Source organism: Dromiciops gliroides, chromosome 6 (genome assembly GCF_019393635.1).
Source record: "Dromiciops gliroides isolate mDroGli1 chromosome 6, mDroGli1.pri, whole genome shotgun sequence".
Classification (NCBI taxonomy): Eukaryota; Metazoa; Chordata; class Mammalia; order Microbiotheria; family Microbiotheriidae; genus Dromiciops; species Dromiciops gliroides.
Genome location: NC_057866.1, coordinates 106,306,915 through 106,334,853, shown reverse-complemented (window position 1 = coordinate 106,334,853; position 27,939 = coordinate 106,306,915). Strand labels below are relative to the sequence as shown.

Below are 27,939 nucleotides of genomic sequence, written 5' to 3'. Positions count from 1 at the left end.
ATGCTAGGCCCACCCAGAAGCTCTGGATATGTCCAGGGTTTCCATAACTCCTGATTCTATCCCAGTTCCTCTTGTATAATACAACCCAAGTTCTGGTCTTCTTTCTATACCAGTGTCAGGGTACGATCATGCCTGAGGCATGCCCAGAAATGTCAATGTGTCCCACACATAACTTAAAGCCCCAGCTCACAAGAGTTGGGTGAAGCTCAAGACTTGCTTGGTGGACCTTCTAACCCTTTGTCTCTGGGGTCAGGATAGTGAGATGGCTCCTTGTTCCCATCAGGGGTCACTGTGCGGGAGAGGATTCAGCTTTGGGAAAGAATATGGCAATACATTCTGTGTCTGCACATCTTCTCTAGTGAAACTAGACGGGTTTCTGATAAGAGAGTCAGAAGACAAGAATTCTGGTCCAACTCGGCCATTAACTTACTAGGTAACCTTGAATAAGTCACTTGCTCTTTTCTGGGTCTTAGATTCCTACTTTGTTAACTTTTTTATTATTCTGATTCTTCTCCTGGCCCTTCCCCTCCCCCATTTCTCTTCAAACCCATCATACCTTAGTTCCTCATTAAGGGGAAGGGACTTCTAAGGTCAGGGGTGGGAGAAGAATCAGGATATGTGTCAGACTATGGAAAGTGAGTAAGAAGAGGCAAGTCTTTTCTCACAGGTTTCACTCTAAGTCACTACAGGAATCTTGAATAATGGAATCTCTGGGGGGCCCTCTGCCTGTGTCCTCAATCTATGCATCAATATTTAAATAAGGGCCTCATGGCTTCTTAATTAAACTGTCTATTGGACAATCTGTCTAAGTACCATTTCCACTGGGCTTGACTGAGATCAATAACTGTCTCTGCTCTCTGCACACTCAGCTTTGGAACTGGTCACTCAACTATCTCCTATCTTCCTCCCTGGTGAAATCAAACACATTCAGAGGGAGAGTTGTGGTGTGTGTGTGTGTGTGTGTGTGTGTGTGTGTGTGTGTGTGTGTGTCTGTCTGTCTGTCTTTGGAGAGGGCAATGATGAACTGAGAACTGAGCTGTAGGATAAACAACCCCCTATCCCATGGCAGGATGTTGGTAGGTGCAGTGTCATCCTCTATCCTCCTACTGGTTAAGAGGCTGGAGAAAGGAATCCTGTCCCACCCCATTCCCTAATCCTACATTGTTTTGTCCCATATGGATCATGGGTGCCTAAAAGGAAGAGTGTCTGAGCACAGTAGGGGCATCAGACAAGCAGTGATATCAAACCAGAGAGGCCAGACCCCTTTTTGGGAGGGGAGCAACTTTGGATTGGGTTAGGTTCTTTGCTTAGGTTCTTTTTCTCTAGAAGCTCCATTATGAGAGGGTCCAGGTTCAATGTAACTAAAGGGGTTAGTAACATGGCAAGGGCCAGTAGGAGGTTTCAAGGCTTGCTGGTATTGGATATTAATGTCCATAGTGGAGGTCTCCAGAATCAAGGTGACTAGAATGGGTCAGTCAGGATTCAGTAAAATGGGGGAGTAAGTATACTTACCCTATAAGTAATATAGGGTCACAGAGAGAGTTTCCAGGGTTGATTTGATTCTGGGGACAAGAGGGAGTTTCTAGAGGCAATATAAGGGAAATTAGTGTGATTAGGGAGGGTGCCATTGAGGAATTTCCAGGTCAGTGTTATGTGGGTCATTGAAAGGGTAGGTTTCTGGGGTCAGTGAAGGTAAGTGGGGAGGTTCCAGTTAATCAATGTTATTGTAGAGTCACTACAGAGTGTTCAAGGTAAGTGTAACTAGGTGGGTGGGGTCATTTTTGGAGGTCCTGGGTAAGTGTAATGTGGGGAGTCAGAGAGAAATTTTAAGATCAACGAGGGAATGCCATACAGTGAAAAGCATGATGTATTGGAAACCAGGGCACGTGAGTTTGATAGCCAGCTGTCCGACTTAGCTCCTATGTGACCTTGGGCAAGTCACAAGCTCTCCGAGCCTCCTTTCCTCATATGTAAAATGAGACGCTTGTTCCAAACGACCTCTAAGGTACCTTCTAGCTCTAAATATACGAACCTAGGATCCTAAAAGTAGTGTCCAGGATCGGTATGGGGGGGTGGGATGCGAGGGCTATCAGGATTTTCTGTCTCAATCACATCTTATGTCTTCCTAATAAAGGACAGATTAGGAAGTCTCTGTGTTTGAGAAGTAGATTTGTTTGTTGACAAGCTGAAGGAAAACGGGGGCTGACAAAGTCACGGCATTTGGCTAACCACCAATGCTTGTTGGAATTCAGTGTATCCCAAGTCCCACTAGGACCTGTTTCATCTCCCTACAGCCTCCCCCAGTCTGTGGCCTTGGTTCGTTTAGGATGAGGGCTAGAGCAAAGGGCTAGGTGCCCAAATCAAGGTGTTTAGTCTAAGGCATAAGTTCTACGTCTCGTTGCTGGCTCCACAAGCGCTAAGACTGGGTGAGGTGGGAGGAGGGGAGTTAAAACAGAACTAGGGCTCTTTAGGACCCAGAGCGGCGCCTCCATCAGCTGGCGAGTGCGGCTGCGCGAGCTGAGTGCCAGTGTCCGGAGACCTACCGGGCGGGCTGGACTGGGACTGAGCCGCAGCTACAGAGGCAGCACCTTCTCAAGCAGCTGCCTGGTCGGCGGCTGCCGCCTCCCGGCTCCCGCGCCGCCCCCAGCTTTCCCAGCCCTAGGTTCTTCCTAGGTGCAGCGCCCCCTTCCACGGACCGGTATCCCCCTGCGGCCGGAGCCAACCCACGCTAAGCTCAGCCGTTTGTGTCTGCAGAGAGCAACCTCGCAGGAGCGGGACCCGGAGGATAGGAGCCGAGCCGGAACCCAAGCTCCAGACAGGGATAATAACCAGCACAGCGTCGTCCAGCCCAACCCAGCCCAGCTTCGGGAGCTGTCCCTTCAGCACTGTGCCCGGGCAACAAGCGAAGCCGAATCGAGAAGAGCGGGGTAGGGAAGCAAAGGAGAGAGGAGGAAGAGGAGAGGGAAAAGGAAAGGGAAAAGAGAAGGAGAAGGAGAAGAAGAAAGAGAAGGAGGAGACGGACAAGGAAAAGGAGAAAGAAAAGAGGCGCAGAGGAGCGCAGAGCGCAGAGGCGCACAGGAAGGCGGCAAGAGAGCAACTCCCGGGCCCCACTGCCTGCAGGGTCCGGCATTCCTCGGGGAGGTTGCGCTGGGAACTGGGCAGGCGAGCGGGCGCTGCGGGAAGGGAGCCCAGGAGAAGGAGAACGCAGCCAGCGGCTCCCTCCGCTCTGTTTCCGCTCCAAGCTGCGTCTCCAGTGGCCCGCTTTTTTCCTCTCCTGTGCCGGGGGCTGGGAGGTTGCTGGTAATTCTTCCCTCCCCCCTCCCGGAGGGAGGAACCAACGAGCCCCCGCCTTCCAGTCCCTCTCTTCCCATCCTCTGGACCCGGGGAAAGCGGCTCGTTCTACCCCCAAACGCAGGCGCCTTGCCTTCCTGCTGTCTCCGGGCTCTCGAAGGCTCCTCGATTTTCCCTCAGATTATTTATTTATTTATGTATTTATTCTCACGCTGCCGCTGAGATGGGAGCACGAGCTCGGCCCCCTCCTCCTCCTCCTCCTCCTCTTCCCCCGGCCCGCAGCTGAGCGCCTCCTTCAGCCTCCCTCCCCACCTTCTTTCTCGTCTTCTGTAGCTGGACACCGCTACTGCCTGTATACATCTGGCAGCAAGACACCCCCCCCCCCCTCCCGCGACCCACACAGCCTCCAAGGGCTCGTTGTCTCTTTCCATCTCACTCCGATTGATAGAGGCAGAGGTTGGAAAGGGGTGGCGGGAGGGGGGAGGGCTTTTGTATTTGGGGGACTGGGACTGTCAGAGGTGCTAGGGAGCCGGGTCGCCGCCGCAGGGTAGGGGGCGGGGCGGCGAGAGGAGAGACAGTCTAACTGTGAAGGCGCAGCTCCTTCCCGCCTGCCCTCCTGCCGGTGCTGCTCTTCGCTGCGCCCCCCTCCCCAGGGTCTTGGAGAGAAAGACACCGTCCCCCACTATCCACAACTCGAATCCCATCCCGAATCTCAGCCCGCCGCTCCCATGGGTGCCCTTGGCCTGCGACATGCCTAAGGGGAAGCCGCGATGGGCCAAGGCGACGACAGCGACCGCATCGTGATCAACGTGGGCGGGACGCGGCACCAGACGTACCGCAGCACCCTGCGCACCCTGCCCGGGACCCGGCTCGCCTGGCTGGCCGAGCCCGACGCCCACAGCCACTTCGACTATGACCCGCGCTCAGACGAGTTCTTCTTCGACCGGCACCCGGGCGTGTTTGCGCATATCTTGAACTACTACCGAACCGGCAAGCTGCACTGTCCGGCTGACGTGTGCGGACCCTTGTACGAGGAAGAGCTGGCCTTCTGGGGCATCGACGAGACGGACGTGGAGCCCTGCTGCTGGATGACCTACAGGCAGCACCGCGACGCCGAAGAAGCACTCGATAGCTTCGGTGGCGCGCCTCTGGACAACAGCGCCGAGGATGCGGACGGCGATGGCGCGGGGGACTCGGGAGACGGAGAGGACGAGCTGGAGATGACCAAGGGCCTGGCGCTCAGTGACTCACCCGACGGCCGCTCTGGCGGTTTCTGGCGCCGCTGGCAGCCACGGATCTGGGCGCTCTTTGAGGACCCCTACTCATCCCGCTACGCGCGGGTAAGTGCCTCTTTCCCCCTCTTCCTCCACCCTCTTGGGAAACAATACCTTTTCCCCACCCCCATTCCCACCTTCTGGGCTTGGGCCTCTTCCCTTCCATCCCTGTTCCCTCTAGGACACCCCTCTGCCGCTGGGGGGCACTGCTGATGTGTTCCGTGAACCCTTCAGAAGACGATCTCAGTGTTTGGGGGTCCCAAAAGTACCCCAGTGCCCCCAGCAAGCAAACGGAGAGCTCTGGTAAAGGGAGACGCTCAAAAAGTCCAGAGAGGGGAGGTCGCGGAATTCTAGGTTATAAAGGGTCTTAGAGAGAATCTAGCCCAACCTCTTCATCGTACAGATGAGGAAACTGAGGTCAGAAATAAGTGCATTACTGAAGGTCAAGCCTTGTACTAAGTAGCAAAGCCTGCATTCGAACCCATGGACTAAGTTTTGCCTCCAGTGTGTGTGTCCGTGTGCCAGCTTCCTTTCGCACCTGGCAGCCCCTCCCCCCGCCCCCGCGCGGTTGGGAAGGGCGGGGGGTGCGGCTGCGCTTCAGGCTGCAGAGCGGACCCCAGATTTCTCTGCTCTCAAGCTCTGGTAATAGAAGGAGGACTGGGATGGGACTAGTTTAGAGGAAGTGGAAGAAGACTAGCTGCGGGGCGTGTCGGGGAATAGATAAATCTATTTAGAAGACGGGATGGGGGTAGGGCAAGGCAGGGAGAATCTTTATCACTTATGAATGGCGGGATAATCAGTATCCTTCAGGCAAAAGGGAATAATACCAAGGCCCGAACATCCTCCTCCACCTCTTTCCTCTCATCCCGGCTCAGGGATGGGACAGGTTCTTGGTTCACCTTCCCCTTTCATTCACTCCCCTCACACACAATTCTCCCCAGGCCTGGTAGGAATCTCTAACTTCTCCTGTGAGTGCAGCAGGGTTCCCTAGGGTAGCCAGAGAAGAGAGGAAGGGAAGCTGATAATGGCAGCTCTCAGGAAAGATTGGGAGAAGACTATATTTCACACTCCTTTCCCTGTGGCCTCCAGGCTCTATGGAAGCTGCGGAAACCAGGCCAGGACTGGTCCCTGAGGGAGAAACAGCTGAGTCAAATGGTAGGTGGGTATGTATTTAGCCAGAGAGGAGTGGGCCTTGGTGCTGCTGTCTGCTCCAGACAGGGTCTGGCTAAGACTTCATACACTCCCCAGCACTCACTCTGCATCAACTTGGACCACAGAGCCTCCCACTGCAGCTGAGCTGTGGAGTCTCTCCCCTTCACAATGGGGCAAGGGAAGAGGTTATTCCACTTCACCTAAATCATGAAACCACAGAATATTACATCTGAAAAGAACCTTACAAACCCAGTCTATAAATCCCCAGCTTTTACAACAGAAGAAACTGAGGCCACTAGTAGAAATGAAAGTGGCTTTCCCAAGGTCACGCAGTAGGCTTGTGGCAAAACCTGGATTAGAATCCAGGTCCCCTGATGACCAGTCTAGACCTTTTTTCACCCCACTGCTTCCCTGAGAAAGTCCTAGTCGCCTTCTGTTATCCTTGGGACTACTGAGCAGGTGTCTGCAGAGGGCTCCCCTCTAGGAAGCAGTGACCTTGGTAAGAGGATTATGTAACCAGAAAGGGCTTGGCTGGGGGCTGAAAGGGCTGGGTGGGGGGGCTTCAGGGGACAGACATAGCAGCAGGTTTTGTGGGTGGCCCAGCAGGGAGGGCACTGGCCCAACAGTCTGCAGCCTTTGGTAGAACTGTTGGGTTGAGATACCTGGGATTGACCTTGGGAAAGTGTCATCTTTTCCTGTGTTGGGCTCCACTTCAGAGAGTAATAGATCTTTTCTCCTCAGGTCTGCTTCTTGAATTCCAGGAGTTGTTGAAAAGTTGGCACCTTTCCCACTAACCCCCTTCCTCTCACAGAGTTTTAGAAACAATTTTGCTCAAGTCATAGGGCAGGTGGAGGTCACTAAGGTTATAGATCCCTCTGCCTCCAGGCCACTTCCTTAGGTCCTGCTCCATTTGAAAACCAATGAACCTCCCTCCAGTTCCTGTTCTCTTCTCTATCATGTATGTGTGTATTGGGGGCAGGTGTCCTTTTTTGGAGTCCGGGAAGCTGGGAGGTAGGGGAACAAGGGGTACATCCCTGTGATGCCACTCATTATTCCTGAAACTTTATGTTGAGACATTTTTGCAGAGTTCCAGATTTTGCTGAAAAATGTCCTTTTTCATGAAGAATGGAAGCCTGTGAGCAAAGGCTAGGAAGGTGAAGAGAATGTTCTAAAACAGATGAATTGTTTGAAAAAGATACGAATGTACTGTGTCTCCAGTACACCCTCTTACAGACCTTAGAATGTCAGAGCTGGGAGGGACCTTAGAACTGAGATCATGGAATGTCAGAACTAGAAATGAATATCAGAGCTATAGAGGACTTTAGAAATCATCTAGTTCAGCTCACTTTAGAGATAAAGAACCCCCAAAGTGCTTCAGTTTTATGTTACTATTTTCTCTCAGGACAAGTCTAATAGTTCCCAAATCAGGTGGGTTTCTCAGATTCAGGACCAGAAATGGAGGGAGGGGACTGCCAGGTCTATAGCCAAACATGAAGGAACCATGCTTCTTTTGGGGGTGGGATGGTGGCAGAGGATGAAAGTCTTGGCCCATGAAAACCTTAGCAGTGACCCCATTCAAGAAAGACTGTTACTTGCCCAGCTGATGCTCATTCTACCTCCTGCTTCTGCCACAAGATTGTGGTACAGTGGAAGGAAGACCAAATTTAGAATCACAGGAGTAGAATTCAAATCCTAGTTGTGCCACTTACTAGCTAAGTGACTTTGGACAAGTCACCTTTCTTCTCTGGATCTCAGTTTCCTCATCTGTAAAATGAGTGAGTTGGAAAAAATCAGCTCTAAGCTTTCTTGTGCCTCTAGATCTATGCTCCTGTGACATTCTGTACCCATTTTTCTGCCCTTTGAACTCAACCCACTGCCTCTCTGCCAAATTCTCCCATCTCTTGCATTGAATTTTAGAACCACAGAAAATTAGACCTCGGAGGGACTGGTGAGATAATCTACTCTGATCCCTTCATTTTAAAGTTGGGGAAACTGAGGCCATATGATAGGAAGCCACTAGCCTAAGGTCAGTGAGTCAGTGGCAGAACCAAGGTTTAAACTCAGGTCTCCTAACTTGCAAGTAGAGTTCTTTTTGTGACACCTCATGCTTCTCCGCTACAACTCATTCAGGCTTAGGCAGTCTTTGTTCTTTCTGTCACATGTATTTTTTCTCTGGATTGTTGAATGGTGAGATTTAGCTGGTGGTTGAATTTCTTCCTAGGCTCCAGTATGGTGTGTGTGTGTGTGTGTGTGTGTGTGTGTGTGTGTGTGTGTGTGTGTGTGTGTGTGTGTGTGACATGCTCATGTTTGGTTAAGAAAGATAAGGTCTGATCTCATTCTATTGTCCTATATGCCAGCCTATTTGCTGGAATTTAGAACATAATCATGTTTACTTTCCCTCTCCATTTTCTTACCCTCAAGAAACTCCTCTCCACGTGTGCACGCATGAGCACGCACACAAACACACATGATCTCCCCTCCTACCCACCATGGGCTGGGTGGCTGGTGAGTAGGCACCATCTGTACATGCCTTACCCTGCTACCATTCCCTGGAAACCCTACAATTTTCTGTTGAAATGTGTATTTGATGTTGGTTGGGAGGGAATACAAAAATTCTGGCTTGGAGATATTTAGCAGGGGAATGGATTTGTTAAGGCTTCAAGCTCTGGGATCAAGGACTAGCAGCCATACAGGGCAGTTATAACCCATCCATCACTCAGCCACCTTTACTGAGTACTTGCTTTGCATTGGTCATAGCATGTCAGAGATGGAAAGAATTATAAAGGTCATTTACTCAACTCCCTTTATCTTATAGATCAAGCAATATTTCAATAAGCACTTATTAAATGCCTATACTATGCCAGCCACTGTGCTGGATGCTGAGGATACTAAGACATAAATAAAACAGTCCTCGTCCTTGAGGGCCTTATATTTTATGGGGGGGGGGGTGGGAGATGTCCATATAGAAGTATAATCAAAATATATACATGGTCATGGAGGCTGTTAGCAGCTGGGGAATCAGGATAGGCTTCACATAGAAGAACATGAGGAATTCTAAGAGGCAGAGAGGAGCAGGGAGTGTGTTCCAGGTATGAAGCACAGCCTATGCAAAATACAGAGATGAGAGAAGTGTCTTGTGTAAGGACTATAGAGTGTGAAGGGGAATAATAGATAATTAGATTAACTTTGGTAGAGGATAAGTGACTTGTTTATGGGTACATAGGCAGAACATGTATTCCAAATCCAGTCCTGCTACACAAAGGTTCTACCTGCTGAAGGGGATATGTCCTTTACTTTCAGTGAGCTCCCTTATTGTCCAGTTGGGCCAATAAGACACAAAATTAGATCAAGTTTTGAATTGTGTGACCCAGACTTTAAGGGTTTAGGTACCTAGTGGAAGAAAAGATGACTAGGGGTTAGAGCAGTCAGGGAAAAATTATCCTGGGGAGTGGGACAGGGAGTGGGGGAGGTGAGACTTAATCTAGGCTTTGAAGGATGGGCAGGATCTGCATGGGAAGAGGGAAAAGAGGAAGGCATCCTAGACTGGAGATAGCGGTAGAAAGCACGAGCAAAATTTCAGAGATTGGAATGATCATGGTTTGTTTGGGGCACAAGGATGATGCTGGCATTTGCAGAGAATACTTGTTGGGTTATAGTGTGGTAGTAAAGTTTGGATAGAAAGTTTACCAGAATACCCATTTCCTGGAATTCTAGGCTCATGGATTTGGATATGATGAACCATTGTCAGTTTTTGAGCAGGAGAAGGTTATAGGACATAGACTGTCACCAACTTAAAGGGTACTGTGAAATTATTTAGTGCAATGCCCTTGTTTTACAAAGGAGACGAGAAATTACTTGCCCAAATTCAAGCAGCTAATTAGTGGCTACACTAGAATCTATGTCTCCTGTCTCTCTCCATACCATTGAATACCAGTGCTTAAGGGAGTTTATTCCAGAAGCCTGTGCAGGACAGATTGGAGAAGATGTGAGAATGGAGTCAAGAGATGGGTTACAAGACTTTCACAGAAATCTAGGCAGAAGATGAGGAGGGAGGGTCATGCATGGTTCTCTTAGAATTCCCATCATCCAAATCCCAGGATCACAGCTGTCCAGATCCTAGGATCTTGACCACTCATATCCCTGGACCCCAGCCACTCAGATCCAAGTATCCCAGCTGGTCCAGATCCACAGATCCAGTACCATCTCAGTCCCAGACCCTAAGATCCTAAGCACTAAGAATCTAGGATCAGATTTGCTCACATGGCAGGATCCATTCCATTAAGAAAACCCTCCACAAATCTGAATAAAGTCTTGGTCCCTGCTCAGCCTGGCATGGTTTACTAATGGAGTCAGGATTTTTGATAGCCCCAGGTGAAAACTGGAGCAAAGGGGGTAGGATACTGGGTGGCTGAGCAGCTACAGGTGGGCAAACCTCCCAGGAACCTCTGCCCCACTGGACAGGAAGTAACAGCCTCTTGTGGCATCTTAGGTAAGCATTAGCTGTAGGTCTTAGTGGGAGTGGGCCACAGCCTAGTCTGGCACTCCAGGAGGGACCACAGCACTTCAGGGCAGGCATGGGAAGTCCTGGGGAGTGGGAGCAGCAAAAGCGCATGGCCACCATTTCTAGGATAATTTGGAGATTCCTCAAGCAGCTGGCTCTGCATGAATGATTTTTCTCCTGTCAGGAGTGATTTATAGTGGGCTGCAGAGTGCCCCCAGCATCAGTCACACTGTACAAATTCTGAATCTGTCTCAGTCCCTGGCCGCCTGGCTGCATTCTCACCCTGTGTAGGGAGTGAATGACGCCAGACCTTGAGGAAGAGTTGCATTGACCCACTGTGGTCCATGCTACCAGCTTTAAATCTCCACTGTGCACAGTATGAGCCTGGTTGGGGCAAGGGAGGGAGTGAGGAAGGGAGAGAGAGAGAGAGAGAGAGAGAGAGAGAGAGAGAGAGAGAGAGAAAAGATGGGGCAAGGGTCAGGGCCTAAGATAGGAATCTTTCGTTAACAGCACAGTCTGCCCAGACCTAGTGTTTGTTGGGGATTTGGGGGAGGAGGGAGGTAGAGAAGGAAAGATCTAGATTGAGGAAGGTACTTCAAGAGAAGAAGGAATCCCTAGGAGCAAGAGGGTATGCTGAGGGAGAAAAGTTTCCTGGGGGATGGAGGGACTATGGGACAAGGGAAGAGTCTTGATCTTAGAATCTGGCTGGGAACTTGGAGCCTATCTGATCATTCAATTGGGGAGGTAGGAGCACAGGGACCAGGAAAAGCTGAGACTGAGGTGAGTGAATGTGGTATGTTTTGGGGCAAAGGTCAATGTTTAGGAGCTCCCTGTAGCCCCCCCCCATCTGCTTTTAGCTCTTTCTAAAACAGATTGTCCCATTAGAATGTAAGCTCATGCGAAGTGGGCCATTTCACTCTTTGTCCTTATATGTGCTGGTACATAGTCATCACTTAATGAATACTTGTTAATTGATATAGTCCCTTTTGAAGGGAACAAAATTCATGGCCTTGAGTTTCCAGGAGCTGATATGAGAGCCAGAAATCTGGAGGTGACATTCATGTCCTCCCCTGTGTCTCTTTCTTGATCTTGCCCTCTTTGACCTTACAAGGCTACTTGTGGGTAGGAACCTAGGAGCAACAGGGCTTAGAAAGCTGGAACCAAAAGGGTAGGCACCTTTTTGAGGTCCAAACAAGCCTTTCTTGTCTGAATTCTGATATCACTGAATTTCTATTCATGGCCTGGGATCATCTGCTGGCCTCTTTCTTTCTGGGCCTTGCTTTGAGCTCATCCTTTGATCAGAGGCTCTTTGTCCTGTCCAATCAGGAGAGAGGGGCAGGTAGTTCCCATCAGTTGAGAAGTCACCATCCTCCCCATTTCCACAGTGGAAAGGCTTTGAACTTTCAACATTTCTGTCCCCTGCCCCCTCCCCACCCTACCATCATACCTCTCCCCATCTCTACCTATTTCTCTCTGCTCACAGAATCATAGATTCAGAGCTGTAATGGACTCCAGATGTCATGTAGTCCAACTCTCTCATTTTACAGATTATAAAAGGGAGGCATGGAGATAAGTTCAAGTTCACATGGCTAGTATGTGTCTAAAGTTGGATTTGAACCCAAGACTTTTTTACTTCAAGTCCAGTGGCCTGTCCACTGTCTCTTCCTCTCTTCTTCCTCCATCCATTTCTCTTCTGCCAGTCTTCTTTTCTCTACATTTCTTCTTTGTCTCTGCTTTGCTGACTCTCTGGGTCTCTATATTCCTGTCTCTATCTCAGGTTTCTCTTTTTCTCTGATCTTCTGGGATTTCTTTGAAGTTCACTCTTTAGGAATGGTGGAAGGGAGACCTCGATTGACTCTGAGACTTTCCTGGTGGTCATCATTCAAGGGCTTGGAGCTAGGGTCACGGGCTTGATTTTCATTGCTCTCTCAAGGACCCGGGCTGACCTTGAGCACTTCATAAATCTCGGTCCTGTTCCCAGCCCCAGTGGGCTGTGGGAAGAAGTGGATCCAGGTTTGCCTGTGATGAGAGCGTTTGGGCACAAAATAGTCTGAAGTCTTGACCAGGAACTGAGTAGCCAACGAGTTAATCTTTGGCATAAAAATAAGTCATCAAGAAGGGACTGACTGTGTGGCTAATCAGGGTGTAGGCCTCTCCATACACATCAGAACATTAACATCTCCCTTCTACCTTTCTCATTCTGGGGGTGACCAACACGGCCACCCTCCAGGATTGTTATATCTTCTTCTCCTAGGGCCTCCTCTGACTCTTCAGCTTAATGGCCATAGCTTCTGAGTTTTTCCTTACTTCATAGCTCACCTCCTGAGGCTCAATAGTTCAAATATGAACCAGAGCATCCAGTTTGGATCGCCGGTGGGCAGTGGGGCCATTCATGCGTCTTCATTGCAGTGTAGACATCTGTGTATTATGGTATCTTTTCAGTGCCCCTCTCTGCAGTCTCCCTCCCCTTGGTGGCCTTTCTCTGCAGTGTATACTTTCCACAGTGCCCTCCTCTGCTGTACACTCCTCTCTGTGGGGAGCCTTTCCCGCAGCCTGCAGTATGATCTCTGCAGTGCCCCTCCTTGTCATGACCCTTCTCTGCAGTGAACACTTTCCGCAGTGCCCCCCTCTGCAATGCCTATGTTTTCCAGTGCCCCTCTCTACAGAGAACTGAGCCTTTTCTGCAGCATAATCTCTACAGTGCCCCTCTCTGTACTGATCCTTCTCTGCAATGTGCAATCTCTGAAATAAATGTGGTCCTAACGTATTTTCTCCATTTTACAGATTGGGAAACTGAGGTTCTGTGAAGTGCTTATCCTGTGCCTTCTCTGTAGCATATCATCTTTGTAATCAATATAAGTATCTGATGAGATTGCCACTGCAAGTATTTTCTCTATTTGTCAAAGGGAGAAACTGAACCAGTAGAGATATTTCTTTACTGTACGCTGTTACTACAGGGTGCCTCATTTGGGGGAGCTGCCTAGTTAACGGTGACCCCTTTTTAAGGTTGAGCCATCTCTGCATTTTCCCTTTCCTTTCAGTGCGACTTTCTATAGTGAGCCTTCTCTGCCACAAAAGCCCTTTCTGCAATAAAAAATAATAACTTTCTGAGGTTGTTAGCATGTCTATTCTCCCCACTTTACAGTTAGGGAAATGAGGGTCTGTAGTGAGCCAGAATTCTGTGCAGCTATCTTTCTCAGTTATAAAAACATTCACTTACATTGATTAATTGCTTTAAGGCCTGGAGAGTGTGCTACTCACAATGACTCTGGGAGCTCACTGGCTAGCTAGCAGTGCAAATGTTTTCCATCTTTTACAGATGGGGAGCATGAGGCTAAGTCTGGCATTTTTCTGCATTGCACCCTCCCAGGAGTATCTTCTCTGCAGTGCACTTTCTATAGAGGGCCTTTCACTGCAGTTCCATCTCTGCAGGGCTCTCTATCTTTTGACTTTTCTTTTATCCCTACAGAGTCGTGCATGAGTTCGTCACTTATTATTTTCCTTGATGACAATGGCAGACCTAGTTATCCCCTGAGCAGTGTAGAAACAAGGAGCTGAGTCCTAGCTATGACACTTGCCAGACAGGATGAGGCAGAAAATGCCTGATAGCAGAGGTCATCGAAAGAGCTGTTTGTAGTTATTTGTAGCAGCATTGGCAGAGTGATCTGGATCTTTCTGTGAAAAAAACTCTAGGTACCACTATTTCTGTCCCTTACCTTTGAGCAAGTTAAGGGTTAACAAAGCTCTGGACTGCCCAGTTGCAGCCAGAAAAGGTCAGCTGACTTTCCTCCCTTGTCTGACCCCAGAGCAGAGAAAACCTTCCAGTTTAGAGGCAAAATGTAGTTGTCAAAGGCGAAGGAGTTTGGAACTTATTGGTGGTCAAGAGAGCTAGCTTTCAGTTCTGACTCTGCTATTCATTCACTGTGTTGAGAAAGTCCTTTCTAAGCCTTATTATGTGGCAGAATGAGAGAATGAGGCAATATGATCTTAAAACTGGAGAGAATGATTAAGAACATCTAGTCCCTGACAGGTAGCCATCCAGTCCCTCCTTAAAGACCTCCAGAAATGGAAAGCTCATTACTTCATGAGATCCATCCCATTGTCAGCCTTCTTCCTTATGGTGAACGGAAACCCATCTCTCTGTTTACTAGGAATGAACAAGATCATCTCTAAGGTCCTTCTAGCTCTAATAGTCTATGATTTCTTGGAACCTCATACTCTTCCCTGGGACTTAGGTGGGAGGGGCATAAGTCACTGATGGAGGAAGGAAGGGGGAGGTTGGCTGCTGGCCACATTTTACTACCCACGGAGAGTATTCTCAAGCTGCTGATGGGGGATGGGGTGGTTGGGAAGCAGTAGCAATTCTTTTAGAGATCAACCCGGCAACATTTCAAAATCGACCAGTAGACTGAGCTCAACCTCTTGGGGACCCCTACATGCAAAGGCAGTCCAGGCTGAAAATGGAAGTAGATTCAAGAAGACTTTATTTGGATGAGTTCCTGGATGACAGATCCATTATGGTTTATTAAGGCATGTTTAGGGTCAAAGGAATGTTGATTTAGAGCTTGCTGTAGCCTTAGACATCATCATTCATTTCATTTTACAGATAAGGAAACTGAGGTCCAGAGAGGTTAAACTGACTTTCTCAAAGTCATGCAGGGAGCAAACAATGCCAGAATTGTATCCAAGTCTTTTGGCTTCTAATCTCATAGTGATCTTTTATGGGTGGTCATTCCAGTTTACCCCTAAAATGCTAGGTGACCCTGAAACACGGGTCGCACAGAAGTTTTTGATATGGTGTAGCATTGATGCTTATTCTTAGGAGACTTTTTCACTACCTGGGGATTTTGATTATCTGCACTCTCCCTCCTTGTTAGCAGGGAAGAGCAGGTGTTGACTATGGGAGGTAACAACAGAGCTGGTTGGGTCCAGGGATCTCCGGGGCATCCCATGACAGCTGAATATAGTACCTTGTATCTATTTAGAGCCTGGTCTCATGACAGGGGCATTCCCAGGGGAGAGAAAGGGCAGGAATCCTTTTGGTCAGCAAGGCCTTGGCTTCTTGTCCCAGGCTGTTCCTCTCCCTGGGAGCAGGGGGTACTGTTCCAAACAGATTTTGATCAGGGGGAGGGTTTCCCCAGTTTGGGAGAGACAGAGATGGAGAGACAGAGATAGAGAGGCAGAGACAGATGGAAACAGACAGAAAGACACAGAGAGACTGAGAGAGAGGTGGGGGAGGGAGAGGGAGAGGGAGACAGAGAGACAGAGACAGAGGCGGGAGGGAGGGAGAGGGAGAAAGAAAAGAAAATAAGAAAAATGTCTTCAGCAAGAATTGGCAGCCATGCCTTACTTGAAGGAAACCTCTTGGTTTCTTGGGTATAAAAAATAAAAAAGGAGTCCTTTCAGGAGCCCCACCCCCTCTTCCTTTGCTCCCCCCCCCCCATAACCCTCTACTTCCGGGAATCCCGTTTCTAAGGGTGCTGGAGTAAACAGCAGCATAGCACAGTGAAAATGGTCAGTGACAAGGGCCCTTGGAATTCAAAGACTGTTCTCTGGAGCCAGCACTCATGTGTCACCTGCCCTCCCCTCCCTGAGGACAGAACAGCTGGCTGTGTAGCATAGAGTAGCCATACAAAAATCAAGCCCAACCTGGCCCAAACTCCATCTTCCTGTCTCCCCGCCCCCCCAGCAAATTTCCTGGGGAATTGAAGCATTGGGGGGGGGGCGGAGAGAGAGATAGAGTTAAGTGAAGTCAATTCCCTCTTACAGAAAGTATTTGAAGAGAGGTTGAATTATTAGGGTTGGCATAGGGAAAAGAATACTGAATCTAGAATCATAGGACTTAGGCCTCTCATGCTTACCACTTGTGTGACCTTGGGCAAGTTATTGAACCTCTGTAGACCTCAGTTTCCTCTTATGTAAAATGAGGTGGTTGGACTAAATGATCTCTGAAGCCCCTTCCTACTTTGGAACTGTGATCTTTTTTATCCTAAGTATCTTCATACCCTAACCCTGGCACTAACTGTGCCTTAGAGGTCATCTAGTCCAGTCCCCTCAATTAGTTGATTAACTAATTAATTAATTTATTTTTGTCAAGGCAATTGGGGTTAAGTGACTTGCCCAGGGTCACACAGCTAGTAAGGGTTGTGTCTGAGGCTAGATTTGAACTCGGGTCCTCCTGACTCCAGGGCCGGTGCTCTATCCACTGCGCCACCTAGCAGTCCCCTCAATTCATATAGCAAAACACTGAGGTCCTGAGAAGAAGAGTGACTTCTTCCCTGTCACACAAGTGAGTGGTGGAACCAGGCCTAGAACCGAGGTCTTTTGATAGCCAGCCTAGAGTTCTTTGCATTTCATGATGCCGTCTCCCAGAAAGCACATTTCCAAACAAACAGGCTGACCCTCCCCCCCATTTTGTCTGTACCACCCTGGTGCCCAGATGTCTGGGGTGGCCAGGCTGAGTTTAATCTGAGGCTGGGTAGGAGCAGGAGTCTCTTGGCCAGAAGCCTGGTCCTCGAGGATGAACGGAACATTTTGAAGGGAATGTTGGCTCTGCTCCTGGGATGACAGCCGAAACCCTCGGCCACGGGACCCTTTTTCCCCTGAGCCTGGGCCTCAGGAGGACGCTGGCCTCAGTGTCTCCTGACTCTGGGCTTCAGATGCATTGGCCTGGCAGGGATTGGGCCTCAGGGTGACATGCTTGGCCTGATCACAACCAAGAGCCCACATTAAAAGAAGACATGTTGACTCTGCTTGCTTCAATGGCATCAAAGACTCTCTAGTCCCACCCCAACTTGAACAGCAGTTCCTGCCACAGAATGTCTGATAAATGGTCCTAAATCTGTGTCTCTATAACTTCTTCACATTGTTCTTTTCCACTTGACAAGCATTCAGATTCTAGAAGACAAGTATTGTATCCCCTCTCCTTTCCAGCCCCCAAGTCTTCTCTCCTTGGGACTAAACATCTCCAGATCTTCCAAGGTCCTAGGAGGCCTTCTAGATTCACCAGATCCTCTTAGGGTCTGGTCTCCTCTTCTCTCTTCATTCTGGCTATTTTCCTTTGAACAAAATTAATAGTATCAATGTGGTACCTCAGAAATATAAAAATGGCTTTGATTGTTCCACAACCCTGAGCTTCCTAGATATACCTGACGTCAGCTGCTCTGGAGGGTTTCTCCTGCTAACCAACTCTTGCTCTGGGTGACTTAGAGCTGGAAGAGATCTCAGAAGCCATCTAATTCAATCCCCTCATTTTATGGAGGCCCACAGAGGTTAAATGGCTGAGAGGAGGGAGGTAGTGGTCCAGCCTCTACCGGGGGAAGAGTCTTTAGAGCAAAGATTCTTAACTTGGGGCCACAGACCCCTAAAGAATTCATGGATAGGGGCAGCTAGGTGGCACTGTGGATAAAGCACCAACCCTGGATTCAGGAGGTCCTGAGTTCAAATCTGGATTCAGACACTTGACACTTAGTAGCTGTGTGACCTTGGGCAAGTCACTTAACCCCAATTGCCTCACCAAAAAAAAAAAAAAAGAATTCATTGATAGATTTTAGGGGATTTGTAAACTTGCATAGGAAGAAATGACATTTTTATTTTCACTAAACTTTTATGCACTTAAAAACATAATTCTGACAAAGGGACTACATACTTGTCCAGCCAGTTCTCTCCATCTCTCTCTCTCTCTCTCTGTCTGTCTCTCTCTCTCTCACAAGAATGACTGTTATGGGGCATGAATCCAAAAACATCTACCTCTGAGTGGACATTGGCTTTGGGCACTTCATGTTCTTCCAGTGTTCTTGGACATCCTGTTCACATTTCTCTCCTATTCAGAGAGACTAGGGAGCTATCAGAGGTACAGGAGGGACATGGCAGCTGTAGAAGTGGAGGTAGTATCAGTGTAGGGGCTTTGGCTGCCCATGCCTACTGCCTCTACTACCAACATTGTCACCTGAATTACTCCTGGAGTCTTGACTGCCTTTTGGTTGCCTGCCTCTCAATGGAGACAGTCCAGCAGCAGTCATTTTGAGAGAGAGAGATGTTATCTGCTCACTGGGAATGAAGAAGGAGGAATGGTGGCCAAATGAATGAATCATGGGGGAGCAAATGATGCAATGGGTGGCTTGGTGATTGTTGTAGGGGATGGCTCAGTGATTGCTATAAGGGATGATGCAGCTGATAGTTCTGTGAGTGGCATGGCAGGTGGAATGGACAGTAGCACATTGGATAGTACAGTAGTTGTCATAAGGGATGGCACAATGGGTTGTACTGGAAGTGCGACCATAGTAATTGAATGGCAGGTAATGTTTTTGAAATATCTGGAGCCATTGTTTCCTCTGGAGCCTAGCTTCTTAAACTGTGGGTCACGATTCCATATGGGGTCATGTAACTGAATGTGGGGGTCATGAAAATTTTTGCAACCATAAAAGGTTATGTATACCTATTTTATATACCTATATACCCAGGGTCACATAAACATTTCTTGGGCAAAATGGGGTCATGAGTAGAAAAAATTTAAGAAGCTCTTCTCTTGACAAACCATGCCCTAGGACAGAGTAGATATCTTTTGGTCCTTTTCTTTAGGATAGCACAATTGGTTTCCAGAATTGGATGCCAGAATTGTCTGGTAAGGGACCAGCAGATAGAAAAACCAGAAGGTACTAACTTTATAGCCTATGCCCTTACTTAGTTTGCCTGTGTTAGAGGCTCCCTACTCTGCTCAGACTGGAAATCCCATAGTTACCCCAGATGAGCAGTCAAGCTTTGTGATGGTGATGGTGGTATGTGTTGGGGTAGGGTGGTAGGCACCTATTCCAGGCAAGGGTAACCAGGTGGACAAAGACACAAAGCTAAGAGAGGGCTGTACAAGAATGACGGTAGGAAGTAGTCTAGTTTGTTTAAAACATGAAAGTAATATGGAATATACCTGAACAGTTAGATTGGGGCCAGATTGTGGGAGGCCTTGAATGCCAGGATTAGATATTATAACTCCAAGAGGGAGCCACTGAAGATTTTTTTTGAGTAAAGGAACATGATTAGACATATGTTTGGAAAATTATTGGAGGAGCATTATGGGTGATAGACTGGAAAGTGAATAGATTGGAGGCAGTAGGGCAGCTATTTTAATAGCCCAGGAAAGAAGTGATGAGGACCTATACCAGGGTGGTGGTCTTATGAAGAGAAAGAAGGGAACAGATAGGAGAAATCTTATGGAGGTAGATTCACTAGCTCTTGATGGCTGAGTATATTTGGGAGGGAGGATGAATAAGAGAGTAGAGTCAAAGAAGATGCTGACTTTTCAAGACTGGGTAACTGGGAGAATGGTGATACCATCAATAGAAATGGAAAAAATTATGAGGAGCAGGCTTATGGAAGCAGATGATGAGTTCCTTTTTAGACAAGTCTTCTCCAAGAAAGCTGAAGCACCAGGGAAGCAAATTTGGGTTTTATGAAAGGAAAAACTGTCTAACAATGTGATCTTTCCAATGGTAGAATGGTCTGCCTTGGGAAGAAATGGATTCCTTTTGCTGGAGGTTAACCAGACAAGACTGAATAACCACTTGTTGTTTGGAGAAGATTCTTGTTCAGGAGGGAGCTGGACTAGTTAGCTTCCTTGGATCCTTCCAACTCTAAGATTTTTTGATTCTAGTAGTTTATGCTGTGCTGTCCAAACTGTAATCTGCCCCTGCTTCTTTCTTGGGAAATACTCTCTCACACCATGTTGACTAGCTCTTTTCACCACCTCTTGCTCAAATAGATCCACCCTTTTCCTGGTTTCTTCCTTTATCTTGCAACTCACTCCTCTGAACATTCCCTCTTACCCTTCCTGCCTCTGAGACTAGAGATCGATCATTCCAGCATCTATGCTACCACATTCCGTTTGTCTCTGGTTAGCTGGGTTACAGGTCTCAGCTAATAACATAGTCATTTATATAAGAGGAATCAATCAATGTTGAGGGAGAAACAGCAAGATATGGTAAGTGGTTAGGACTAGATATTAGAGATGAGAGAGAGTGAAGAGTCAAGGATGACACCAAGATTATGATCTGGGGAAATTGAAAGAATAGTGGTACCTTTGACAAACAGTAAAGTTAGGAAGATGAATGGGTTTAGAGGGAAAGAGAGTGTTCTGGACAATTTATTGGTGACATCTCTAGGACTTCCATTTGCAAATGTCCAATAGTCTATCATATGGATCCTACCTGCAGACAAAATTGAGTCCTAGATACACAGAGCTATACGTGGAGTTATAAACTGCAGCCAGTAATTGGAAAAATCCTCCTTTTTAAATGGAACCCTCTCACAAGAGGAAGGAAGGAAAGGGGCAGTACAAAGTATCTACAAAGCCAGAGAAGTGAGGGTAGGAGAAACAGACCGTGGGTGAAGCAGTTGTGAAATAGTGATGCTAAAACAGGACCCTGTAGTTTCCATCTAGCCTGTACCCCACTCCCTATCAGAACTTTGACCTCAGCTCCTGAGGTCTGTCTGAAAATTGCACCTAAGGACTCTGGTTCTCTGAGGTCAGCTTATCCTGCCCCCAATCCAATGACATCTGCCACTCTGGGTCAAGACAGACTCTCATTAGCCAGAGCTCGAGTGTAGGGGGAGCCTTCAGCAGCTGGAAGTCACAGGACTTCATAGGGAATCAGTGAAATGTGGTAGCTGAAGATCCCTTTTGTTTGTATCTTTATCCTGATCTTTTTCACATCTTTTTCTCCTTGGGACTTTATTCTTCTCCCTGTCCTCTTTCCTTGGCTCTGTTTTCCAGTGCATCATCCGCTAAGCATTCTGCATTCCCAATGGTTACCTCCCATCCTCAGTCCCAGTTCTTGGGGATTTGTTTGCATCTGTCTTCAACACCTCCAAAATCAGTGCCAGAGCCTCTAATTCTTCTTTGTGGTCCCAACTTCTATCTATTTGTTTTCACAACTGGCCAACTTCAGCTCAGTTTTTTTTTTTCAACCAGAACACTCTGATAGACTGGAAAAGGGAATCCTTCCCTTCGTCTTTCTCCTATGAGGCTACAAACACATTTGTATCTGACCTAGTCTCTCCACCACATCTGTGATTGGTCCTGAGCCATGCATGCATATGTAATGGCCTGCACACATGCCTGTGCCTGACCTAGCCCTCCAAAAAAAGCTAGGGAATGGACTTCTCTGGCTTGTCCCTGTGGCTCACCAGCTGGGCTCCTGAACCATCTGCTTGCCAAGCACCCTGCCCATAGCCCCCAGCCACGAGGACCCCACATTCACAGCTTGTTGAAAGCAGAGTCCAGAAACACGAGGACCTCTGTTTTATCACAAGTGACCAAGAGCATAGAATGATGGGGAAAGATTTAGAGTCAGAGGACCCAAGCAAGAGCTCTAGGGTTCCTTTTGGCTGTGATGCTGTGATCTCCAAATCTGGCTGGTGAGCAAATGCAGGAAGCATCCTTTTAAGTCTCAACAAGATCCATGTATCAGTGAAGCCAGGAAAGTCACTGGTGCATTGCTGAGTGAACCCACCAAGGCCACCACGCAAGCATAATAATAAAATGTTTTGTGTTTTCAATCAGTCCTGTAGATAATGCAAATTAAAAAGAAAACTTGTACTTATTGAACAGCACTGGTTTGAAGCACTTTTAATAAATTGTTTGTGGGAATTGAGCTGAATTGAATTAAATATCTGGAAAAATCATTTTGGTGAGACCCGCTTTAAAAATGGACCCTAGAGGGGGGCGGCTAGGTGGCGCAGTGGATAAGCACCGGCCCTGGATTCAGAGTACCTGAGTTCAAATCTGGCCTCAAACACTTGACACTTACTAGCTGTGTGACCCTGGGCAAGTCACTTAACCCCCATTGCCCCACAAAGAAAACAAAACAAAACAAACAAACAAACAAGAAAACCAATAGGTAAAATGGACCCTAGAAGCCACCTATCATGTCCGAGAGGGGTTAGATGCTTCTCTGGGCCTCCAGAAGGCACAGTTTAGGAGGTAGAAGCCCTGAATTCAATCTGTCTCTGACACCATAGAAAAGTCACTTTTATCTCTTCAGGTTCAGTTTCCCTATCTTTAAATGAGGGTCTGGGACCAGATGGCTTCAGAAGTTCCTTCCAACTAAAAATCCCCGATCCTTTTAGCTCCTGTCAGAAGCCATGAGTATTAAGTACATTTCAGACCACAGCCCTTGAGCTTTCCAGGGCTCATTCACTCACCACGACTCAGCTCATCTTGAGGAAGGGATTAATTTTTTATGCCCAATAAGCCACAGTGTGGTGAGCGCGACCTCTGTGTGCTGATGGCTCTCTGTGCTGCTTCTGTAGAAACAAGGGACCTGCTGGGATGCCTGGGGCATGTGCTCAGCTCTCAGGGATAGGCCCCTCTCTGAGATTTCTGAAGTCTGGGAAGGAGTGGGAGAAAGCATATAGCCACTGCTGACAATAGCAGGAATCCTCAAGATTCCTCATGTGGTGGCATCTTACCTGAGGAGGAAACTGAGCCCAAGATGGAGAAGGGACTTGACCCACTTAACTCCTGGCCAGTGCCCTAGCTAGCTTCCTCCAAAACTCAGCTCAAAAGCCACTTCCTATGGGACTTTGGAAATAGGACCCCCATCTCCCTCATTGTTAATAGCCACCAAAATAAGAGAAACCAGCCTCAGAGTTTGGAAGACTTGGGTTCAAGTCTTATCTCTGTTGAGCCCCTGACCCCCTGGGCTTTGCTCATTGTCAGATTTTGAAAACCTGTGTCTTCCATCCCAAACCCAATACATACATGTACATCCAATATCAGGGAACTATGACATTGCCTCTTTGTAACTGCCAAAGTGAGTTTTCTAAAGTGCAGGTCTGATCATGTCACCTTATTGCTCAACAGATTCCAGTGGCTCCCTATTACTTTTTTTTTTTTTGGTGAGACAATTGGGGTTAAGTGACTTGCCCAGGGTCACACAGCTAGTAAGTGTCAAGTGTCTGAGGCTGAATTTGAACTCAGGTACTCCTGACTTCAGGGCTGGTGCTCTACCCACTGTGCCAACTAACTGCCCCTCCCTATTACTTCTAGGGTAAAATTTAACTTTCTTTGCTTAGTATCCAAAGCTCTTCATCACCTGGCCCCTTCCTTTCTTTCTGGTCTTCTTTCACATTACTTCTCTCTATGTACTCTACAATCCAATTTGGGGAAGCTAGGTGGCACAGTAGAGCACTGGCCCTGAAGTTGGGAGGAACTGAGTTCACATCTCACTTCAGACACTTACTACCTGTGTAACACATGGCAAGTCACTTAACCCCAATTGCCTTAAACATCTGGAGCCATCTCCAATTATCCTGGTAGATATCTTTCCACTGGACCCAGATGACTCTGGAGGAGAGAGTAAGGTTTGTGACCTTGCACAGCTCTCTTCCTTAAATCTAATTCACTGCAAGTCATGACATCTGCCTGATGTCATGGTCCTCTTCAAGAATGAAGGGCAGGGGGCAGCTAGGTGGTGCAGTGGAGAAAGCATTGACCCTGAATCCAGGAGGACCTGAGTTCAAATCCAGCCTCAGACACTTGACCCTTACTAGCTGTGTGACCCTGGACAAGTCACTTAACCCTCATTGCCCAGCAAAGGGAAAAAAAACAAGAAGAATGAAGGACAAACAACAACAAACACCCATCCATACTTATCTACTTGCTGCTCCTCATACATGATATCAATCTTCCATCTCCATGTATTTGCACATGTCTGGAATTTTCTCTTCTTTACCTCCATCTCAAGGAATTCATGTTTTCCTTCAAGACTTCACTCCAGTTTCACTTTCTGCAGAAGACCTTTTCAGGTCCCATACCTCCTAGTGCCTTCCCCTAGAAGATTTCCTTGTATCTAGGATCATAAGATCAAATCATCATATGTTTAGAAGTGGAAGGGATCTCATAGTCCAACCCTCTTGTTTTACTAATGAGGAAACGGAGACTCAGGGAGTGACTTACCCAGGGTCACACAATTTGAGTTACAGTCAGAATTTGAACCCAAGTCTTTCTGACTCTAAGTCCCGCACTCTTTCACTATGTCTATATATGTATAGATCTGGATTCCCTTTTTAGAAGACATGGTGTCTCCATTTGTTAGAATACAAAATCCTAGATGACAGGGATTCTTTGTCTTTTATCTTAGTATTCGCAACACTTAGCACAGTGCCTGGTACACTCTAAGCACTTAATAAATGCTTATTGATTAATTGCTTAATATATGTACTCCATTCAGTTGAATCCAAATCATTTGTAAAGGGCCTCCTATGAGTGAGGGGACTTATAATCTTCCTGATCATAGACCACAAGCTATCATTAGAATCTCCCTGCCCCAAAGTGCACAAAGATAACCCATTTCTCCACAATGACACAATCACAGGCACACACACAACATGTAATCGCAAAAGTCCCTACAACCTCTCTTTGACTGTCCTGTCTGGGATTTTTTTCATTTGGTTACCAGGAAAATTTGGTGGATCAAATCAAGTCAAGTAGATAAGCACTTATTAATCACCTCTTGGGTGCTAGGACCTTGCACTAAGATACTTTGGATAGAAAGAAGGTAAAAGACAGTCTCTAATCTTAAGGGAGTTTACATTCTAATGGTAGAGACAACAGGGAAGAGCATGTGTACAAGAAGATATGTACAATGTAAATAGAAGGTAGTCTCAGAGGGAAGGGCCCCTGGGGGTTAAAAGAGACTCAGAGAGACTTCCTCCAGAAATGGAATTTGAACTGAGTCTTGAAGGAAGCCAGGCAATTGAGGAATCCGAGAGCATGAGAGACAGCCCATTCAAACTCATGTAGTCAGGAGGTGGAGTGCTGTAGACTAATGTAGCTGGGTCATAAAATGCTTGGAAGGTAGTAAAGTAAGGTAGGAAGGGTTAATTTTGTGAAGGGCTTTAAATCAAGAAGCAAAACAGGAAAAGTCAAGATACCAAGATGTCTGTGTTTCAGCAAATCTCAGAAGTCATATTAGTCCAACTTACTATATGAACAGATGTGAGAATCAGAGTGCCACCCTGAGGAAAAAGCATGTGATTAGCATTCTAACAGTTACATCTCTTCATAGAAATGCCCATAAGTCATGTCAATCACTGCTACCCAGCCAATTAGCTTGGAGCTGTGTGTATAGGACTGCTACTTGGGCGGTCCCGCAAAGGGCTTCCACTGGAGAGAAGGGGAACAGAGCACCTTTTCCGTTGGAGGTGGTAAGAAGAGCAGCTTCAGGTTCAGGGAGCGAGGGTTTTTTTTACTTTCTTTCTACATGTGTCCTTTTAACTAACCCCTAACATACTTTAATAAATACCTTAATGCCCATACGGTTTCTAATTTAAGGCAACCACTCCTTAGATTTTTAGACATCAATAACTCCAATAACCCCACAAATAGCCACCCATCCTTCAGTGAAGGACCACAAGGATGGGAACCATAATCTCTGAAGACGTTCAGTCTCTCATTTGGACAGTTCTAAATGATAGGAAGTCTTTCTTTATTTGGAACCTAAATTTTCCCCGTATGACTTCTACCCATTTCTCTTATTTCTGCAAAAAAACCAAGTTCTGCTTCTGTTTTAGGGCTAAAATTCTAGCAAGTCTGTCTAAAATATCTAATGAGTGGTCACCAATAAATTATAAGCTTTAGCAAAAGTTAGACTTTTAAGCATTTATTAAGGAGAATAAGAATTTGGTAAAGAGAGAGAGAAAGGCCTAAATTCCTATCTATTAAAGGGAGAGCGCATTTCTAGCTGCCTTCTCCACCAGCATCCCCAGGGAAAAAAAAAAAAAGAGTCAGAGCGCCCAGCTCTTCCTTCTTCCTCCCACTAGCAAACGTCATTCCTGACGCCAAAGAAAGACTCCTGTTCTTGCCCCTCAAAGACCTTCCTTTCATGGCGGAACCTTTTCTACAGTTAAGTCTCCAGCAGGTGGCGTCATTCCAAGCGTTACACTCCTTACTCTTCAGATACTCCAGAACAGCTATAATGTCCTGAGAAGCAAAGGACTACAGTGGATTGGATTCAGTGGGCCTGGGTTTGGAGTCTGGCTCTGCCACTTGTGTCTTATGTGACCTGAGTAAGTCTTTTTACTTCTCTGGGCTTCAGTTTCCTCCTCTGGGAGGACATTAGACTAGTTGACCACCAAGTTTGTTTATAGACCTGTGAGTCTGTGATCACCCCAAGTTTCTCATATCCAGGCTAACGAGCCAAGGTCCCATATCTGGCACTCCCCCTTGAGGGGATGGTCTCAGATAAGTCAGTATCCTGCCCCCTTTGCCTCAATTTTTCCAATCTCCTCACTTGGAACTAGTGCCACCTTACATTTTTAACCTTGGGACTAGGTTGTTACAGCATCATAGATTTAGAGATGGGAGTGACCTTTGAAGCCATCTCTAGTATATGATATGACCAAGGTTTCACAGGCAGCAGGTGACAGAACCAAGATTTGAACCCTGTTTTTTTTTTTTCTGACTCGAGAACTCTTAGGATACTAAGGGACCAATGTCCTGTCCTTATTCCTGGGTCAATAAAACTGCCTCATAGGGGAACAATGAGAAAAAGTGTGGTCGAGAGCTGCAGGAAGCTGGGGACTATGCAGACATGATGTTCTCCTCAGCCTTGTTGTCTTCCTCTAGAAACCTCTGACCCTCTGCCAGGAGTATGGGGAGATGTTAATTTGGTCCGTGCATTTCCGCTCCTGTGGAAGTCTAGCCACATCCTCTTTCCCTTCTTTTGTCTCCATTCAAGATGCATTAGGAACATTCCATGTTCCTAGTCCTGATTCTACCATTAACTGTCACCTTGGATAGCTCCATTCCCCTTTCCATGCTTCTGTTTCTTCATCTCTCCAGTGAAGTGAATAACCTCTACCCTCCCAGAAAGGTGAAGATCCAATGAGATAAAGAAGCTTAGTATAATAGAAAAATGATTAGACCTGAAGTTAGAAGACCTGGGTCTGAATTCTCACTGTGCTATGTAAACAAGGTAGTTTTGAGCTTTAGTTTTCTCATCTGTAAATGAGGTTAATACACTTTTGCACTAACTACCATGGAAAGTGGTGAGGAATTTGCACTGAAAAGCTGCCAAATGTGATCTGTTATTACTAGGGGAAAATAAACAATCTCCATAGACTAGAATTATGTGCCAAATGTAATAAGGAGAAATGGAATAGGGGCAAATGCAAAAATCCCATTTGGGGTTGAAAAATTCAAGTGTATAAATTTTGAGATGTGGGAGATATGGTCATATAGAAATAACAATAACAATAATAATAGCTAGCATTCATATAACTCCTACTACATGTTAGGCACTGTGATAATGCTTTCCAAATATTATCTTACTTGGTCCACATAACAACCCTGGGAGGTAGAAACTAAGTATACCCCCATTTTTACAGATGATCAAAAAGGATGAGAGACATAAGTGACTTGGCCCAGGGCCACTCATCTAAGAAGAATCGAAATTAGATTTGAACTCAGGTCTTCCTGACTCCAGGCCAGCATTGTATTCACCACCTACATGTATATAACATCTAATGTGAAAAGAGCTGGGTTTTTAATGAATTATAAGCATCAACAGAAAAGCAACGCTGTGTTATGATATGGCAGTTGAGAAAGCCAAAGGTGAACTTGGGCTACAAAAATGGAAACCTGGTGTCCAGACAAAGGAAGGAGGCAGTCTCATTGTCTTTTGTCCTGATCTAACCAACACCTGGAATATTGTGCTCAAGTCCCGG

At 46.9% G+C, this 27,939-nt stretch overlaps 1 protein-coding gene across 1 annotated transcript; it reads left to right on the top strand.

Annotated features, from left to right (window-relative positions):
* Nucleotides 1–4,055: 4,055 nt before the first annotated feature.
* LOC122731201 (potassium voltage-gated channel subfamily C member 1-like) lies at nucleotides 4,056–6,526 on the top strand. The gene is made up of 3 exons (XM_043971155.1): nucleotides 4,056–4,631; nucleotides 5,655–5,720; nucleotides 6,459–6,526. The coding sequence occupies exons 1-3, from the start codon at nucleotides 4,062–4,064 to the stop codon at nucleotides 6,486–6,488; spliced, it is 666 nt and encodes a 221-aa protein (XP_043827090.1). The 5' UTR covers nucleotides 4,056–4,061; the 3' UTR covers nucleotides 6,489–6,526.
* Nucleotides 6,527–27,939: the final 21,413 nt, after the last annotated feature.

Bases quoted from the DNA above. Each gene is read 5' to 3' on its own strand.
- LOC122731201 (XM_043971155.1), top strand. From the start codon at position 4,062: ATGGGCCAAGGCGACGACAGCGACCGCATCGTGATCAACGTGGGCGGG. The intron at 4,632-5,654 runs GTAAGTGCCTCT...TGTGGCCTCCAG, and splicing joins ACTCATCCCGCTACGCGCGG to GCTCTATGGAAGCTGCGGAA. The intron at 5,721-6,458 runs GTAGGTGGGTAT...TTTTCTCCTCAG, and splicing joins AGAAACAGCTGAGTCAAATG to GTCTGCTTCTTGAATTCCAG.